This window comes from Lemur catta, chromosome 8 (assembly GCF_020740605.2).
Source record: "Lemur catta isolate mLemCat1 chromosome 8, mLemCat1.pri, whole genome shotgun sequence".
NCBI lineage: Eukaryota > Metazoa > Chordata > Mammalia > Primates > Lemuridae > Lemur > Lemur catta.
The window spans coordinates 53,213,912-53,230,140 of NC_059135.1; the positions used below are offsets into that span (position 1 = coordinate 53,213,912).

Below are 16,229 nucleotides of genomic sequence, written 5' to 3' on the forward strand. Positions count from 1 at the left end.
TCTGACAGTAGCACACAATTCATGACTGAATCTAATATTAAGCATTTTAGCATATTAAGGAATCTAAAGCTAGGTAATTGGGGAAAGAAAGAAGTCATATAATGAGTTCCTACCTGTGACGATACCATAGTTGGGAGGCTCAAGAATTACTCCATAAAACTGGATGATGTTTCTGTGACTGAGGACACTGAGTATTTCTGCCTGTACAAAAAATAAAATGCAAAATTGCATAAAATTTCACATTTATATTAGTCTAATAAAAACAGGCCTCCTATTCAATTTTCTTTTAAATATATTTACAAAGATATAATATTTATGTGTCAACAAGTATGTGATGGTGATAAAATTGTCTGTAAGAACACTCTTGAAAGTTTAAAACCTTTCTTTAGAAGCTTTCTGAAAATTCAAAAACGAAATGGGGTTGAAGAGGCAATAAAAGCCCGCATGACCGATAGCAGAGGAGGATGACTGATGAGGTGAGATACCACATTTATTGACAGTAGAAGCCTCTACCTAATAGTCAAATATATTTTTTCTGCATAATGTCTCTTCTGGGAGGGCACAAGGCTGAACTTTTATTGGTTGGATGAGTAAAAATTAAGATAGGGGTTTTTAAATATTAATGAAGTAGAATCAGGTGATACCTATTTACATTATTTATCTAATCATTTATTCAAAATATATTATTCCTCTCCTGTATACAAGGTATTATAAACATATAAAGGTGGATTCTTGAACTTTGGTGGTGACTTGATAGGAGGCCATCTTTATACACTTTGAAATGCATTAAATACAAGAAAACTGTACTGAAGAGTGACATGGTAAAAAATAAGTTATTTTTATTAAACTTCATTTTTAAAACAAAAAAATAGAGATAACCCAGTATGTATTTGCTAATGTCTATAGAAAGATGATCTCTAGATAAATCATATCTTTGTTAACATTTTATTACTTTTACAGAGAAAAATATGGCTAATGAAGAATTATACATACAATGAGGTATAAAATCACATAAGTTAAATATAGAAAGGATGTAATATTTTTAAATGAAAATATTTGGCAGCAATAGAGATTTATAAGTCCTCACCCCAGAAAGGGGATCATCAAGAAGAATGTCAGCAAGTAACAAAAATGAAGATGCCTTGGTTGGAGAAAGGCATTCCCTTTGGGAATCTGCACACTATGAGTTTATGTTATTTGCTATCAATTTTTTTCATAGGATAAGAGTTGAGACTTCATTAAAAACACACTCTGTGAAACTGGTTTTGAAGGTGGTGTAACCAGGTAGAAAACAGAGTTTGAGGGTTGGCATGGGGTCAATATGGAGTAGAGAGAAAGGAAGCTTATCACTGATTGGATGAGATACTTATCAAGGTTGCTTTGACAGTGTGTTTCTTTCAATAATAGAGATGTTGAAGTGGGCAGTCATTGCCTAACCAAATAATTCCTTTAACACTCTGAGTGCCTACTGTGTATTAAAGCTTCTGTGCTCATCAAGCAATCAATCTTCTTCTCATAGTTTGGTTTCCAGTAGGAAGAAAAGGCATCAATTAGGCAACACAACTATTTTTTAAGAAGCAGAACAACTCTTTGTTGAGTAAAGCATTAGAGTTCAATGTGAGTACAGCAACAAAGTTAACATTTCGACCAGTATTTGTCAAACTCAAGTAGCATTAACCTTTGGTATATTCTTTGGGGTATTTGAATTCTGTGACCACTAAAAATTTTTGTATCGATAAAGAATAAACACAAGAATATTCTGAATTCTTGGATGACCACTTTATAATTTGGGATGATGGGATTTCCAGTATTCCAGCTAGTTTTCACGTTTACATTTAAGATTTTACCAAGTAATGCCTTGAGGAGATAGGATTTATCTTTTCACGTGTTGGTAAGCATGCCTGACAGCTCTTGGGCACGAAAATGCTAATGTCAAAATAACAACCATTATCCTATGTCCCATTGTTGTGCTCATATTTTAATTTTTTACAATTATGAAGACAAAAATACTCTTGCAGTATAATTTGTAAGTAAAGACATTTTCATGGAATAAGACTTTATGTTCTTATTTAATAAACTAAGAATCTGATTTAACAGGATAAAAACAACATAATACTTTAGAGTGTTGTCTAGCTGCATGGAAATGGGTCAACAGAAAGCAAAGGCAGACTGAATAAATAAGTGATGTGTTTGTAACAAATGAAGGTCAAATGAAATTCAAACAAGCTCCAATAGAAACAAGTATGAGGTTAACTGAATTACTAAATCCTGCATTACAGCAATCAGTACCTGATAGTGAACAGATATACTCTGTGGATTTTGCTTTTATAGGCACCTCCTTGCAACAGTTCATTAATGAAACTGTTGCAGTAAACATGTAGTAAATAATTTTTCATTGAATTGTTGTTTTCCCATTGTTTTCCAGATTACACTCTCAGCTACTCTAGCAAATGGATTGCCCATCAAAATAATGGACTAGTGGTTTAAAAATGAGTTCAATGTTAAAAAGGAAATAATGATGAAAGTTAAAAATAATGGTCCATCATGCCAAAAATTATAAGTATATCTTTTTACACTACTAAAACCAACACAAGCAATTTATTTTTAGTAAATATAATTTGATGAAAATTGCTAAATTATATTGATTTTATAGTTTTATTTTTATGTAATTGAAAAATTGGTTTTGATTTCACAGGTATATAATAGCTATAATTAGTTAATTCTTAGTTTTGTTCGTGTATACTTCAGTAACACTGAAATAACAATTTCAGTGAACACTTGAAATTCAGAAGACTTAATTTTTCTATATAAAAGAGCTATACATTTCTCAGTTTGCAAATGCTATTCTAGGGACTTTGCTTAATGCGTACAGAGTTTCTGTTTGGGGTGATGAAAATTTTGGAAATAGATAATGGTAATGCACAACACTGTCAATGTAATTAATGCCACTGAATTATACACTTAAAAGCGGTTAAAATGGAAAATTTTATGCTATATATTTTACAATAAAAAAAGTTTAAAAATGGCATCCTTTGCAGAGATGAATGATCAGAGTCTATAGATACAATTCAAGGTCTAAATATCCTAAAAATAAATACTTAATTTTCCAGATTAGAACTTGAGGATCTAAGCAAAGACTGGGACAGACTGCAAGAATTTTAACTCAGGATCTAAGACTCTCCATAAAATGAAAAGTCCCAATCTGATACACAAGTGGGGTAACCAAAAGTATATCCATAAAAATGTCTAATAGTAATGTCCTTATCAGGATACAAATATATCCATACAAATTATTTTGTTTGCAGCAAAATATGCACCTGCTCTTAGTGTTTCCAGCTGGAGCCAGTTCCTTCCTCCCTTTCTTTATAGGAAAAATTACAGGGTGTTTTAGCTCATTAATAAACCTAGGGAGGTGGTGGGCATTTTGTCATTAGTTTTATTTTATCTGGCATTTCTATGTGTCTATATGGGAAGATGAGCTCAGTTTGCCATGCTTCTAGAAGTCAACCAGCACACGGGTTCCCAATGACTGATTCAATTAGAGATATAAGAGAAGTTAAATATCATAGCTTTAATTCTCTTCCTTGAAAGTACTTCCAACAGTTTTAAAATATCCTCATCTTCAGAGTGATTGATCCCTTTCTCTGAATTCAAAATTTTTTCAACCTAATCTCAAATTTTAATTTGTTTCTTTAATTTTGGAGAGCTGCCACTGGATTCTTAAAGATTCTGTGTCTTTAAAGCTTGTTTACATCTTTTATATTCCATTAACACAGTCTATATGTATTTACATGATAGATTAAAAACAAAATTAAGTTCATTTCTTTTTGTGAAAGAAAGCAAAGATACCAACAGCAACCTAGTTATTCTGTGAAAGCAATAGTTTCTGAAACCCCACATCATCAGGCTGGCAGGCTCAGTTTACCTCTGACATTTGGAACAGGCTTTTCTCCCTGGCTGTCAACAGCTATTACCCTCTACTCAGTGGCTGGACTGTGTCTCAACAGGACCCCTGTTGCTGCCTGTGATGTGGCACTGACACAAGGCACACGTGGACTGCCCATGAACGTCAGCTGCTCCTCTGGTGTGTTTTGGTACTTAAATGCACTACTCCACAGACCTTGATCTCTGAGGTCGTCCCCAATTCTAAGAGTCTATCATTCCATCAGAGTCTGATAGTGAGAGAAAGAAAAGTGGCTCATCCAGTCATTCAGCTGAAGCAGTCTCCTCCCTGCACTATCCATCCAAGGCCAAAGGCTCTCTCCAAAGACAGCTCTGTCTCCAAAATACCAATATGGTCCAGGGTCACCATATTCTCCCATAGTTCAAGAAGGTATGAGATGATCCCACATTTTTTAAAAGTAAAAATTATGTGGCTAGAAAAAAGACTGGGAAGAAATAAAACATTAATTGTGGCTATCTATCTTTAAGAGACAGGAAGAATAACAGATTTTAAGTTTTTTTTATAATTCCTAAATTCTTTACAATAGCTACCGCCCCCCTGCCCCCGCTTTTTTTTTTTTTTTTTGAGACGAGGTCTCACTCTGTCACCCACTGCTGTGGCTTGAGCTTACTGTAGCCTCAAACTCCTGGGCTCAAGCGATCCTCCTGCCGCAGCCTCCCAAATAGCTGGGACTATAGGAGCATGCCACCACAGCCAGCACGTGTGTGTGTCTGTGTGTGTGTGTGTGTGTGTGTGTGTGTGTGTGTGTGTGTGTGTGTGTGTGTGTGTGTGTGTGTGTGTGTGTGTATACAGAGATGGGGTCTCACTATGTAGGCTAGATTGGCCCATGTAATTTTTATAGTCAAAAAAAGCAATACTGGCATGTTATATATAATATATGTGATTAGAATATATAAATATAAAATTGAAAATATTTATTTGCATCGAAAGATTCTCCCTAAGATTGGGTCAGGAAGAAGGAAATCTCTTTCCTTACCTTTCCATGACTACCGTAGGCATATAAAAACTAGGTTAGCTAACCTCTGACCTGTGAGTTCCTCCTGACACGGCTCTGGAACAAACTATTAATAGTATTCACCCAGGTCATTCCTACAGAAGAGATCAAAGACGTGTTCAACCTGCTCAATATCTGGTTCAGCATTTTATTCAATAATGCTCCTCTCCCTCCTCGTGTCTGCTCCTATGGCCTGCTGTCCTGTAGAAGAAGAGCCTTTCCTACTTTGTTCCTCTGGTAAAACATCTAGTGCAACACCACATGAGGGAGAAAAGTCAGATACCTTATACACAGGAACCACTCAATAACATTTAAAGGATGAATGAACAAAGAGTATTTGACGATAATGACATTTTGTGTGTTTAAATGATTACTATAGAGAGCATGGGTTAGTAAATGTTTACTCTGACCAGTAAAGTGAGAAGAAGAAAATGCCAGAGGGTGTGAATGTGCTTCAGTATTCAGTGTCTTCTAAAGGCGTAGGGGTTACTGAGGCTGGATTTCATAAGAATGACAGTTAATCAATTATATAACCACAGTAGAAGCCACATTTGAAATTTATATTCACCAGTCCATTGTTAATCTAAACTTTAAGAATTGGAATGGCTACATTTTGCCTTCTAGGCTCTGCTGTCCAAAGCAATCAAATGAGCACAATTTCTTGAGATTCCTTTGCATTCTTTAAGTATGTCCTTGCCTTGGCATTGTATTTTTTCAGATTAGGAATGCAAGGCTTACTCAGTCTTAAATTTCCAATTTTCTACCCAATACATTTTGCCATATATTTCCAAAATCACTTCTACAGATGAACCAGCCTTTTGTCCAGTCGGCACTTTCCAGACCCATCGTTCTATCCAAATGCTACGGCAGATGCTCCTCTACCGTGCACTGGGAGAGGGAGCCCTAATTCTCAGTAGTGGGGCTACATTCTCCACAGGCTCCCTCCCCTTCCTAGGGCAGGGCCAGCACCATAAATGTCTACAACAATGAACCAGGCCTCTTATGATCAGGACAGGTTATAAAAGACAAGCCCTGGTCTTCACAGTACAGTATACATATATCTTTATCACCACAGAGTCTGGAACTATTGTACTTAGGAGCAGAATGTAAGGGCAAGGAGAAATTATTGATTTAAAAACAGCATCTACAAATCTATAAGGTCAAAACACCTAGCTCGTTTAGGCGAACCATGGGGAGAGCTTCCCTTTCCTTCCCTGCCCATTGTTTCAGGCTCTCATCATACACATAAATGAGGCAGAGTTCTCAACCTCAGTTATCAAAATATTTATAGGCATCAAGATCCCAGGATCTTGACTGGGTCAAAAATTTTAAAATGCTGCTTAATTCAGTGTATTTTCTCCTCAAAAGCATCATAACTAGGGGCATTTTTCCTAAAATAAAAAGAAAAACTTGATTCTTACATGTATGGCAAGATGAAAAACCAGCCCTCTATTGCTAAAATGTTCTGTGCTACAAGAACAACTTAGAAAAGCAGGCTTGGAGGATTTTCAATCCTGTATATAATCACTAAAGGGTCATACAAAAGTTGTGCTTTTTGAATCACTTTGGGCTTAATAAGACTCACTCAGTAATAATCACATGACAAGAAGCAAACTTCACAATTCTATAGGTTCTCTTTCAAATGATGCCCTTTAAGTATTCAGGGAAATAAAAGACAAATGAGGTGAATTCAGGTTCCATATAACACATTCTATATTCTGAATGATGTCTGATATCATGAAGACTTTTCTTTAAAAGGAAAATAGTTACAAATGCTGAGAAAAAAAAAATACACCAGCCATCTGCTGACTCTTCTTGAACAAGTGAGATGGAGTCGTGCAGGATTTTTATTATAAACGTCACCAGTGCTGGGAACTATTGCTCAATGGTTTTCCTGGTGTGTTGCAGCAGACTCTCCGTGTGCAATCACATGGGGAGGAGCCTGGGCTCCCCTCCAGGGATCTTGCTCTCTAGTTAAGTACATACCCAACCAAGGGCAGACTAGCTTGGCAGGACAGGAGGGTGGCTAAAACTGAATGAAACAAATAGTGAAGATTTAAGATCGGGGATTCAAGAGACTGCTCCAAATCATAAAAAGCCTGAGAGATTTTACATTCTTTGTGCTCTGAACTGAATGTCACTGTGATACCATAAAAAAGTAAAACATATTGAAACAACCTGTACTCAATTTGGGTGACCAAAGCACATACAAGAATCCAGCTTTCCATCAATTTATGTCACTTGATCAAAGACATTACTTTGTGCTAAACTACACCAACTATCTCTCCAAAGAAAGCCCGTGAATAAGGCTTAAAGTATGAGCTAATGAAAGATTAGGCTTCTAAAAAATTGAAGATCAATATGATGTAATAAAATACTGAAACAGGTGAGTGAAAATTTAATTCTAGTTCCAAAACAGATGGCCCTAAAGGCACCTGGTCACTCTGGACCTTGCTTTCTTCCTACAAAATATTAATAACTTGGTTAGACAAAATTATCTTCCAGATTTCTTCATGCTTTAAATTTCTATCCATTTCTGTTTTTAAAAATTAATTTACTATTAACACTACTTTACACAGAGTGGGTGCTCAATAAATATTTGATAAATTGAACTGAGGTAATTAACCATGGTGTATTAGGACATACTCTGGAGTCAAAAAGGTTTGAGTCTTGGCTCTGTCACTTATAAGCTAGTTGACTTTGAGGAGGTTATGTAATCTCTCTGAAACTCAGTCTCTTCGTCTGTAAAATGGGGCAGTAATCCTACCTCACCCTGTACCCAGCAAATGCCAGGTGCTCAATCAATGCTAAGTCCTTTCTCTGACATCTTTTCCCTTCCTTTATAATCAATGTCTATCTTTCAGAATCAAGTCAAGCTTATGAGCAAATTCATATTTCTTCCAACAATGGATTCCACTTACAAAATTGTGCTTGTTTTAATTAGCCTCATGTATTTATTATATTCACCTTTCCATGTTTACTTATGTTTTTACCTAAATATAGCACTTTAATATTTCCAAAGCATTTATCTTACCTGACCCTCATGAATAAGATGTTTTATCATATTTAAGTGTTGAGAAAATTGGGTCTTTAATTTTATTTTCTCAAACTTACTCACCTGCAGCCTAGTAAATGTCAGTAATAAAATTTGAATCTAAGTCTACCACATCTTTTTACATATTTTTCTCCCCCTTTCTCTCTTGGAAAAAAAAAGTCCAATAAAATCATGAGTCCTTCTAAACATTTTTTATTAAAAGCTGCCATTACTTAAAGAGATTCCAATTCACAGACTCCCCTATAATACTTGCTAACATTTATTGAGTGCCTACTATGAGCTAGGCCAAGCACTCCACGTAGATTGACTATTTAAATCCTCACAGCAAACCATGAGCCAGGGCCTACTATTAATTGCCCTTTCACAGAGGAAGAAACCAAAGCAAGGAGAAATTTAAAATTTTTTCCAAGGGTACATAAGTGGCAAAGCCAGGTTTTTAACACAGGTAGTCTGATAGCTCCGCTTATAATCACTAAACCATACCACTTCACTTCACCTAATTTGAATACAGAATGAAATGTTAATTTATAGAACATCCAAAAATCACACCAGGCCTAGAAAATTCCAACGCTCTCTTTAGTTAGTTACAGAAGCGTGTGAAACAGCTCCTCATCAACTCGCTCTTAGGGTCTCAGGGGCTGTCCTCACTACAAGATTTCCATGCCTTCCTGACGCTCAGTCGTGCCAGATCAGGTCAAGAACCAAGACCTAATTCTCTACGGGCACTAGGCCACTGGGCCAGACAACAACCACCAAATTTATAGTTAATAAAACCAGTTAATTGCACAGCATGAGGTGCTCTCTCTGTGCAAAAATTACATGGTTAGAAATTTTGAGCAACTCTCACAATCTGATTAGCTAAGTGCTCTATAATATTACTCTCCAGTGCAACAGAGTTTGATTATTTACATCCCATAAGAGAAATGTTTGCCACATTTATTATGGAAATCTACAAAATCATTTAGAAGAATTTAAGCAAATTTAATTTTAAAATAGTCTGAAAAGTCCTTCAACATCTTTTAGACTCCAATTCTTGAATACTTGGATTCTTCGGCTAAATTAATAATGATTTTACTATTTTGGGGTTCTGTAGGCAAACTCAAACAATAACTAAAGGCAAAAGCACGTGTGTGACACCTGCCAGACTTTTTTCGTTTTATTGATTAAAAAAAAAAAACAGTACCAAACCCTAACAAATGTACAGTAAAGATAATCTGGAACCACAGACTCTTAAGAACAGAAGGGATTTAAAGTCTTCCAGTCTTTTCCTTCCTAGTCCCGAGCTACAACCCCACCTGAAGGAAACTCCACTCCTAAAGGCAAAGATGCTTCTCCCCTAAAGGCTTCTGAACAGACAGCCTCCATTTGAACAAATAATCATCACCGGCCATCGTCTTTCTCTTCACTAACCTTCATGCTGAAAACCCAAGTCTTTGTGTTCAGTGGAGTGAAAGATAACAGCTGAAAGATCAATTTTACATTAGCTTCAGTTTTTCCAAAGCTTAAAAATTCCAATTCTTTTCATTTTTCTTGACATGTCTTATTTTTCAGCCTTTTGGTTATTTTACCCATGTGTATGCCAAGACATCAGTCTTTCAGAAGACATATTCAAATAACCGGTATTAGGTAGAATTATCGGACATGTGTTCATTTTTCACCCTGATATTGAAATATGGTGTAAACTCGGTTATCATAGTTCTCCTCAAAATCATCTTTATACTCCTCTCATCTAAAAGAAAAATTCTGATGTTCTTTAATTCAAATATGTAAAGTTATAACTTAAGTATAATGGTATTAGTAAAAAGAATATTTATAATTTTCCTGAATAACTGGTTTGTTTTTATCCCATTGCTCCCACGATTATTTTAACAACCTATCACCTTATATTTTTCAAGTTAGTTGCTAGGAAGTTAGACCCAAGTTTGCTGTCTACATCTAGAAAGTACATAGAGCCTCATGGGTGTGTTTCTAGCATACTGAACTTCATTTCTGCTTCCCTTTTGTTTTTCTACCCTACTTTCCCTTTGCCTCATTTTTCTATTTTTAATTTATTTTACCTCACAATATTGTTTGCATTTTTATTAGCTGCCATAAATTATTTTGATGACAAGGTTATACAATATAGTAATACAATTGACTTTTGAACAACATGGGCTTGAACTTTGGGGCTCATTCATAGGCAGTTTTTCTTCTGCCTCTGCCAACCCTGAGACAGCAAGACCAACCCCTCCTCTTCCTCCTCAGCCTACTCAACATGAAGACAATGAGAATGAAAACCTCTTTGACGATCCACTTCCATTTAACAAAGAGTAAATATATTTTTTCTTCCTTATGACTTTCTGAATAATATTTTCTTTTTTCTAGTTTAGTTCATTGTAAGAATACAGTATATAATATGTGTAACATACAAAATATGTGTTAATTGACTGTTTATGTTGCTGGCAAGGCTTGTGGTCAACTGTAGTCTATTACTAGTTAAGTTTTGGGGGAGTCGAGTTATATGCAGATGTGACTACATGGGGTTCAGCACCCATAACCCCCATGTTGTTCAAGGGTCAAATGTATTTTATAGGATATCTCAAATTGGAGTCCTTAAAAGAAGATTCCAGGGGTCCACAGATAGATCCTTGGTGGCCCATGAAGTAAAAACTCAAAGAAAGACTGGTCTAATTGAAGGGTTATCTCCTGGTTACCTATCTGTGCATACAATTACTATTTCCTTGACTTTGTCCACTTCAGGAACCTTCACCAGCATTTTACTTTAGCATCTTATGACTGTCTTTTGAACCCTTTTATTACCCACCCACATCAAATGTAGAAACCCCTTTCTGACTTCAGTCTCTTGTCCTTACTCCCAGTAAACCAGCTCTTCAATCAACTAGATTGAGGCCTCTAGTTCCTCATTCCTTTCGATTTTTCCTTTCTAATAAACTGGGTTCTATGGAAAGAAACAGAGGTCCAAAATAACAGTAGTTTAAACAAGATACAGGTTTAAAATAAACCAATCTCAAAATGACAAAACGTCTCAAAATATGAAGTCTGCAGGAAGCCCAATATGGTGGCTCCACATGATACTGTTCCACCACCCTTCCCAGTTCCAAGCCATTATATTCACATTCCAGGCAGCAAGAAGGAGGAAAGTACACAAGGGTGTACTTAGTTAGGTCAACCTCCTTTAGAGAGCCTTCTCAACAATCTCATCCAAAAAGCTCTGCTTATATCTCAGTGAGTCCTATTTTCAGAGAGGGCTGGGGAATGTAGTTTTCAGTTGGGTACAGTGGCACATCTAACAATATATCTAACAATATCACTGGGTAGGCAGCTAATAATGCCCTATCTACCAAGCTATCAATGATCAAGATTCTGTCTAATAAAAGAGTCTTTAGGAAACAACACAACATTTTACAGTTGTTGGTTAAATATTCCCAAAACATTCTTTCCAAAACCCTGAAGCCCTGGCCTTCCAAGCAGAGGCAACAGCAAGAGCAGCGGTGGGCAGGCAGCATGGGGCAGCAGGTCTGAGAAACAGCAGCACTTGAGGAATGGGGGCATATGTGGGAGAACAGAGGCAGGTAATGGAATTGCTAACATACAGCAGTGTGACAACTAACATACGCCAAGGTGATTCTCACATCAAATTTCATTGGGAGCAACTCCTAAAAAGTGAGATAACACACAGTCGGGCCCTCTGTATTCGTGAGTTCCACAACTGTGGATTCAACCAACTACAGATCCAAAATATTAGAAAAAATAAAAACAATAAAAATAATATAAATTTTAAAATAGAGTATAACAATTATTTACATAGAATTTACATTGTATATTAGGTATCATAAGTAATCTAGAGATGATTAGGTATATGAGAGGATGTGCGTAGGTTACATGTGAATACTACACCATTTTATATAAGAACTTGAACATGCCTGGATTTTGGTATCTGTGGGGGGTCCTGGAACAAATCCCCTGCAAACATTGAGGGACAACTGTATTAGATTCCAAAGAGAACTTCTAGGATGAGAAAGCCTACGGAAGTAAAAGAACTACTTTACCATCAGTTGGCACTTAAAGGTCACCTGCTCCAGTTGTCCTTCTAATGAAGTAACCCTTTTAGTAATATTCTAAGAAACAGGCATCCCACCTCTGACTAAACTCTCCCGATGACAGATTAACACCAGGGGAAGTGAGGTATTGTTGGAGATTTGGAAATGATCGACTTAAATGAGTGAGAGCAGAGATATGTCAAGTCACTCTAAAGTGAAAAACTATTCTAGGCCAGGAGGATGGGAGAGTAACTTGATAGAGAGTATTAACACACTTAATAAAACTGTGTGAGTATTTAGTGGCAGTTAGGCATGGTTAGCCATACAGACTTAGACAAAAGTTAAAGAGATCACAAGCACCAGCAGGGGCAGGGGACGTGAGGCATATCAACATCTGCCGTGGGGTGAGGCCTCCTGTTGCTGGGCAGGTAAATCTGATTATCTGCAGAATGTAGTTATCAGAACACATGCAAATCCGGCTACTAACTCCTCTTGCTCTGAATCCACATTCACGATGCAATCTCTTTATAAGTTTATTTCCTATATAACTTACCTACAAATAGAAAATTAAAAAATTATCAAGATGGTTTTATTCTTCAGGCTCAATCAAATTACGTACGATTTGGCACCCGTGAGAGTCCACTCAACTCTGAACTCCTAAGACTAAAGTTCTGAGCACATAAATCAGAGGCTACCTTACTAGGGACTTATGTGGGTGGCTACCAGTATTCCCTAGAGTGTGCCTTTACTATATATATCCTTGGGAACCTTAGATCGCCTACAGTAGGAAAGTATTTTTCCAGATATCCTGTCCTAATGACTCAAATTACTAGAGTTGACCTATGTAACCTCCAGTGATCAAGCAAGCCTTGCTCTTGTTTGCTATATCCATTTCAGTTCAGAGTTTCATCTCATTTCCAAACACGGCCTCACCCCAAATTCTGATTTTTCTCTTTGGTTAAAGATTCCATGTGGTGTCCTTAATTTGACTGTAACTCTACTTACCACCTTACTATCTCTGAGCATAAAGATTTTTAAAAAAAAAGAGCTCCTTTAAAGGCATTTGGTAAGTGGTAGTTAATGATACTATAACTGGTCCATTCTTCCATGCCTGTTGCCTAAAGCAGCATTTGTGTTAACAGATACCATTTATTTCATGCCACAAAGCTTAGAACCTAGAAGAGATCAGAGACAGGCTTCAGACTATCTTTTGAGTTCTCCAGGTGGAACTCTTTCCATGCAACTGATTATAATCATTGCTGAAAATCCCAGACAAAATAATTCAAGATTTTCTGCATAATACTGCTTATCAACTGCATGTAATCCTCAAGAGACAAGAATCATTTTGTATGCAAATAAATATAAACCTGGCGATTGGTGATAACTGATGCAATATACCAACCTGCATCAGAGCAACATTCTGGTAGCCTGCAAAATACACCAAGGTCATTGACAAATTGAGCTGAGATGTAATGGTCCAACAGTGAGACCAGAGATGAAGAAAATATGTTAGAACAGCATGTTTTCCAGGAGATAGAAGATTATAGGCTATGAAGCATGGGAGTATAGACCCCATAGAAAGGTATATAAAATCTGATACAAATGAGTCAGACCACATAAAGTTTCCTTGTTGTAATTCTTTTGCAATTAATGGATGTAATAACTATTGTTTCAGAAGTTGTAAGCTGAGTACATTCTTATTCATACATTATAATATGCAGCACTTCCTATGTATCGACACTGTCTCATCACTTTACATACATTAACTCATTTAATCCATGAGGTAAGTACCATTATTATCTAGTTTACCCAGTTTATCTTTAAGACACTAAGGAGCAGAGAGGTTAAGTAACTTGCCCATGGTCAGATAGCTAAGTAGTGAAGCCAAAATTCAAACTAGGCAATCTAGTTGCAAAGCCTATGATTTTCATCATGAAATGTGAATAGAAATTCTCAAAATCACATAGATGTACATGCCTACTCATTTCTACATTATTATATATGAATAAGCAAATTCACCTTTGACCATATACATGCCTAGGTCTTTGAACATAGTAAATGCTCTAATATATTTATTTGAGCCAAATATGGAAAGAACTCTAAAATCAGAATCAAGCAACCTACATTCTAGTCTAGGTTCTGACACTCGATGGCTGTATGATTTGGGGCTTCAGCTTACCTATTGATAAAATGTCAAAATGTGGAAGTAAAAGGACAGACTGAATGATCTAAAGTCTCTTAAACTGTAACACTCTGACTTAAACCTAATTTAATTGGCATGGGATGGGGCCCAGGCATGGGTGCTTCTTAGAAGCTCCCCGGGTAAGTCTAACGTGCAGCCAGGATTTAGACCCACAGGCCTGGAGAGCGCTTCTGTGGCAGGCTAAACTGTGGCCTACTTGCTTTGGAGTCAGAAAACCCTGGAACTGAATTTTAGCTCTATCACGTATGAGCTTTGCAGCCTTGCAAGTCTCTTAACTGAGCTTGTTCTTCACACATAAAATAAACTGAAACGGTTGGGAGACCAGGCACAGTGGTGCATACTTATAGTCCCAGCTACTCGAGAGGCTGAGGCAGGAGGATCACCTGAGCCCAGGAGTTCAAGACCAGCCTGGGCAACATAGCAAGACCCTGTCTCAAAAAAAAAAACACAGTTGGGAAGACCAAATTCCCATGTAAAGTACATGCTAGGCACATGGTTTTCCTCAATAAAGGTTAACTCCTAGAAATGGTACCTAGATTGAGTAAAGAAAAATTTTAAAAAGATATGCAGAACTGAACTCAGATACACAGAACATCAGCTAGAACTATAAATTGCTAGAAAACAGATCCACAGAGTGACAGCAACAGCACAATAAAACTCATAAAAGAGAGAAGAGGCTGAATCACAGGTCTGTGCAGGCAGGACACGGACTAGAAACCACTGTTTAGAGAACACAGCACTTCAAAACAGTTGGAATGCATCATCCTCCACACTCAGGTGAAAGAATCTCTAAATTTAAAGACCAAAATATACCAAGATGACCACAAGTTGTCAGACCTGGCTCTGCAAACTTCTAAATAAGTCTCTTTAAGTCACCTACTATTAAATATTTTTAAAATGAATGGCTAAGGTGAAAGAAATTGAACATTTCTCTTCCACTCACAGGATAAGGAATCTGGCTTACCACCATCAGACTCACAATTACCACAGTTGCAGAACAAATCTGAATCTGATGAGGCAGCTCTTGTGTTTTTATTTTCCACCCATTCTCAGATTTCTGTGTCAGAGGTCACAGAAGACCACAATGCACTATCACTCTTTTTCAAAACAACTGCCTTTGGCCTTTGGCCATTATTCATCATCTTCTCTCTGTGTGCTCCCTAAATGAGCTTTCTATTGTATTGGCTTAATCAAAGGAGCCCCAAAATATGTACTATATACTCCATTCAAATATGGAAGGACTACTAAGGCAATAGGAAACATATTTTTGAGTTATTTTTCCAGTAGTGAACATGGATCACAATGATCTCTTATGTGTAAAATGAAATATTCTCTCTCGACCTCAAAAGGCTATTGGGAAGACGTGAGGAGATCATGCACATAGGAGAATGTGCTCTTACTAAGGCAGTGCTGAGTAGCAGGCACTGAAGCAGAAATGCAAGGACTAGGGTCTGGGGCCTGGCCTTTCAATTACCTCCCCTGTATGCTACTGAGCACGTTACTTAGCTTTTCTAAACATTAGAAATCTGTGGAATGAGGATAATAAAAACCTGCCTTGACTAGATCATAAGGTTGTTTTTTTTTAACAATTTATACCCCATCACCAAGTTTCCCACATTGTTAACATCTTACATTATTATTATAGTGCATTGCTATTAACTAAACTCAGACTTTGGATTTTACTAGTTTCTCCATTAATGTCCCCTTCGTGTTCCAGGATCCAATCCAAGGTACCATGTGGTATTTAGTTGTTCTGTCTCCCTAGTCTCCTCTGGTCTCATATTCACAGGGTTTTAAAAAGAATCAAATAAATGTAAAGGACTTTGTAAAGTGAAAAGCACCTTAAGAATACAATTTTACTATTGTTACACATTAAGTGAGCTCATGCATGTAAAACACCAACAAAATTGCCTGGTACATATTAAGCTCCAAATATTGATTATTAGGATTATCATTATAAATATTTATGCCTA

At 36.7% G+C, this 16,229-nt stretch overlaps 1 protein-coding gene across 4 annotated transcripts in view; it reads right to left on the reverse strand.

Moving 5' to 3' along the window:
• Positions 1-16,229, reverse strand: part of MAP3K20 (mitogen-activated protein kinase kinase kinase 20) — a 161,055-nt gene that overhangs the window by 88,157 nt on the left and 56,669 nt on the right. For all 4 annotated transcript variants that reach the window (XM_045560199.1, XM_045560198.1, XM_045560201.1 and 1 more), the window contains exon 3: positions 114-201. In XM_045560199.1, coding sequence (XP_045416155.1) covers positions 114-201 — 88 coding nt within the window. The remainder of the gene's footprint in view (positions 1-113; positions 202-16,229) is intronic.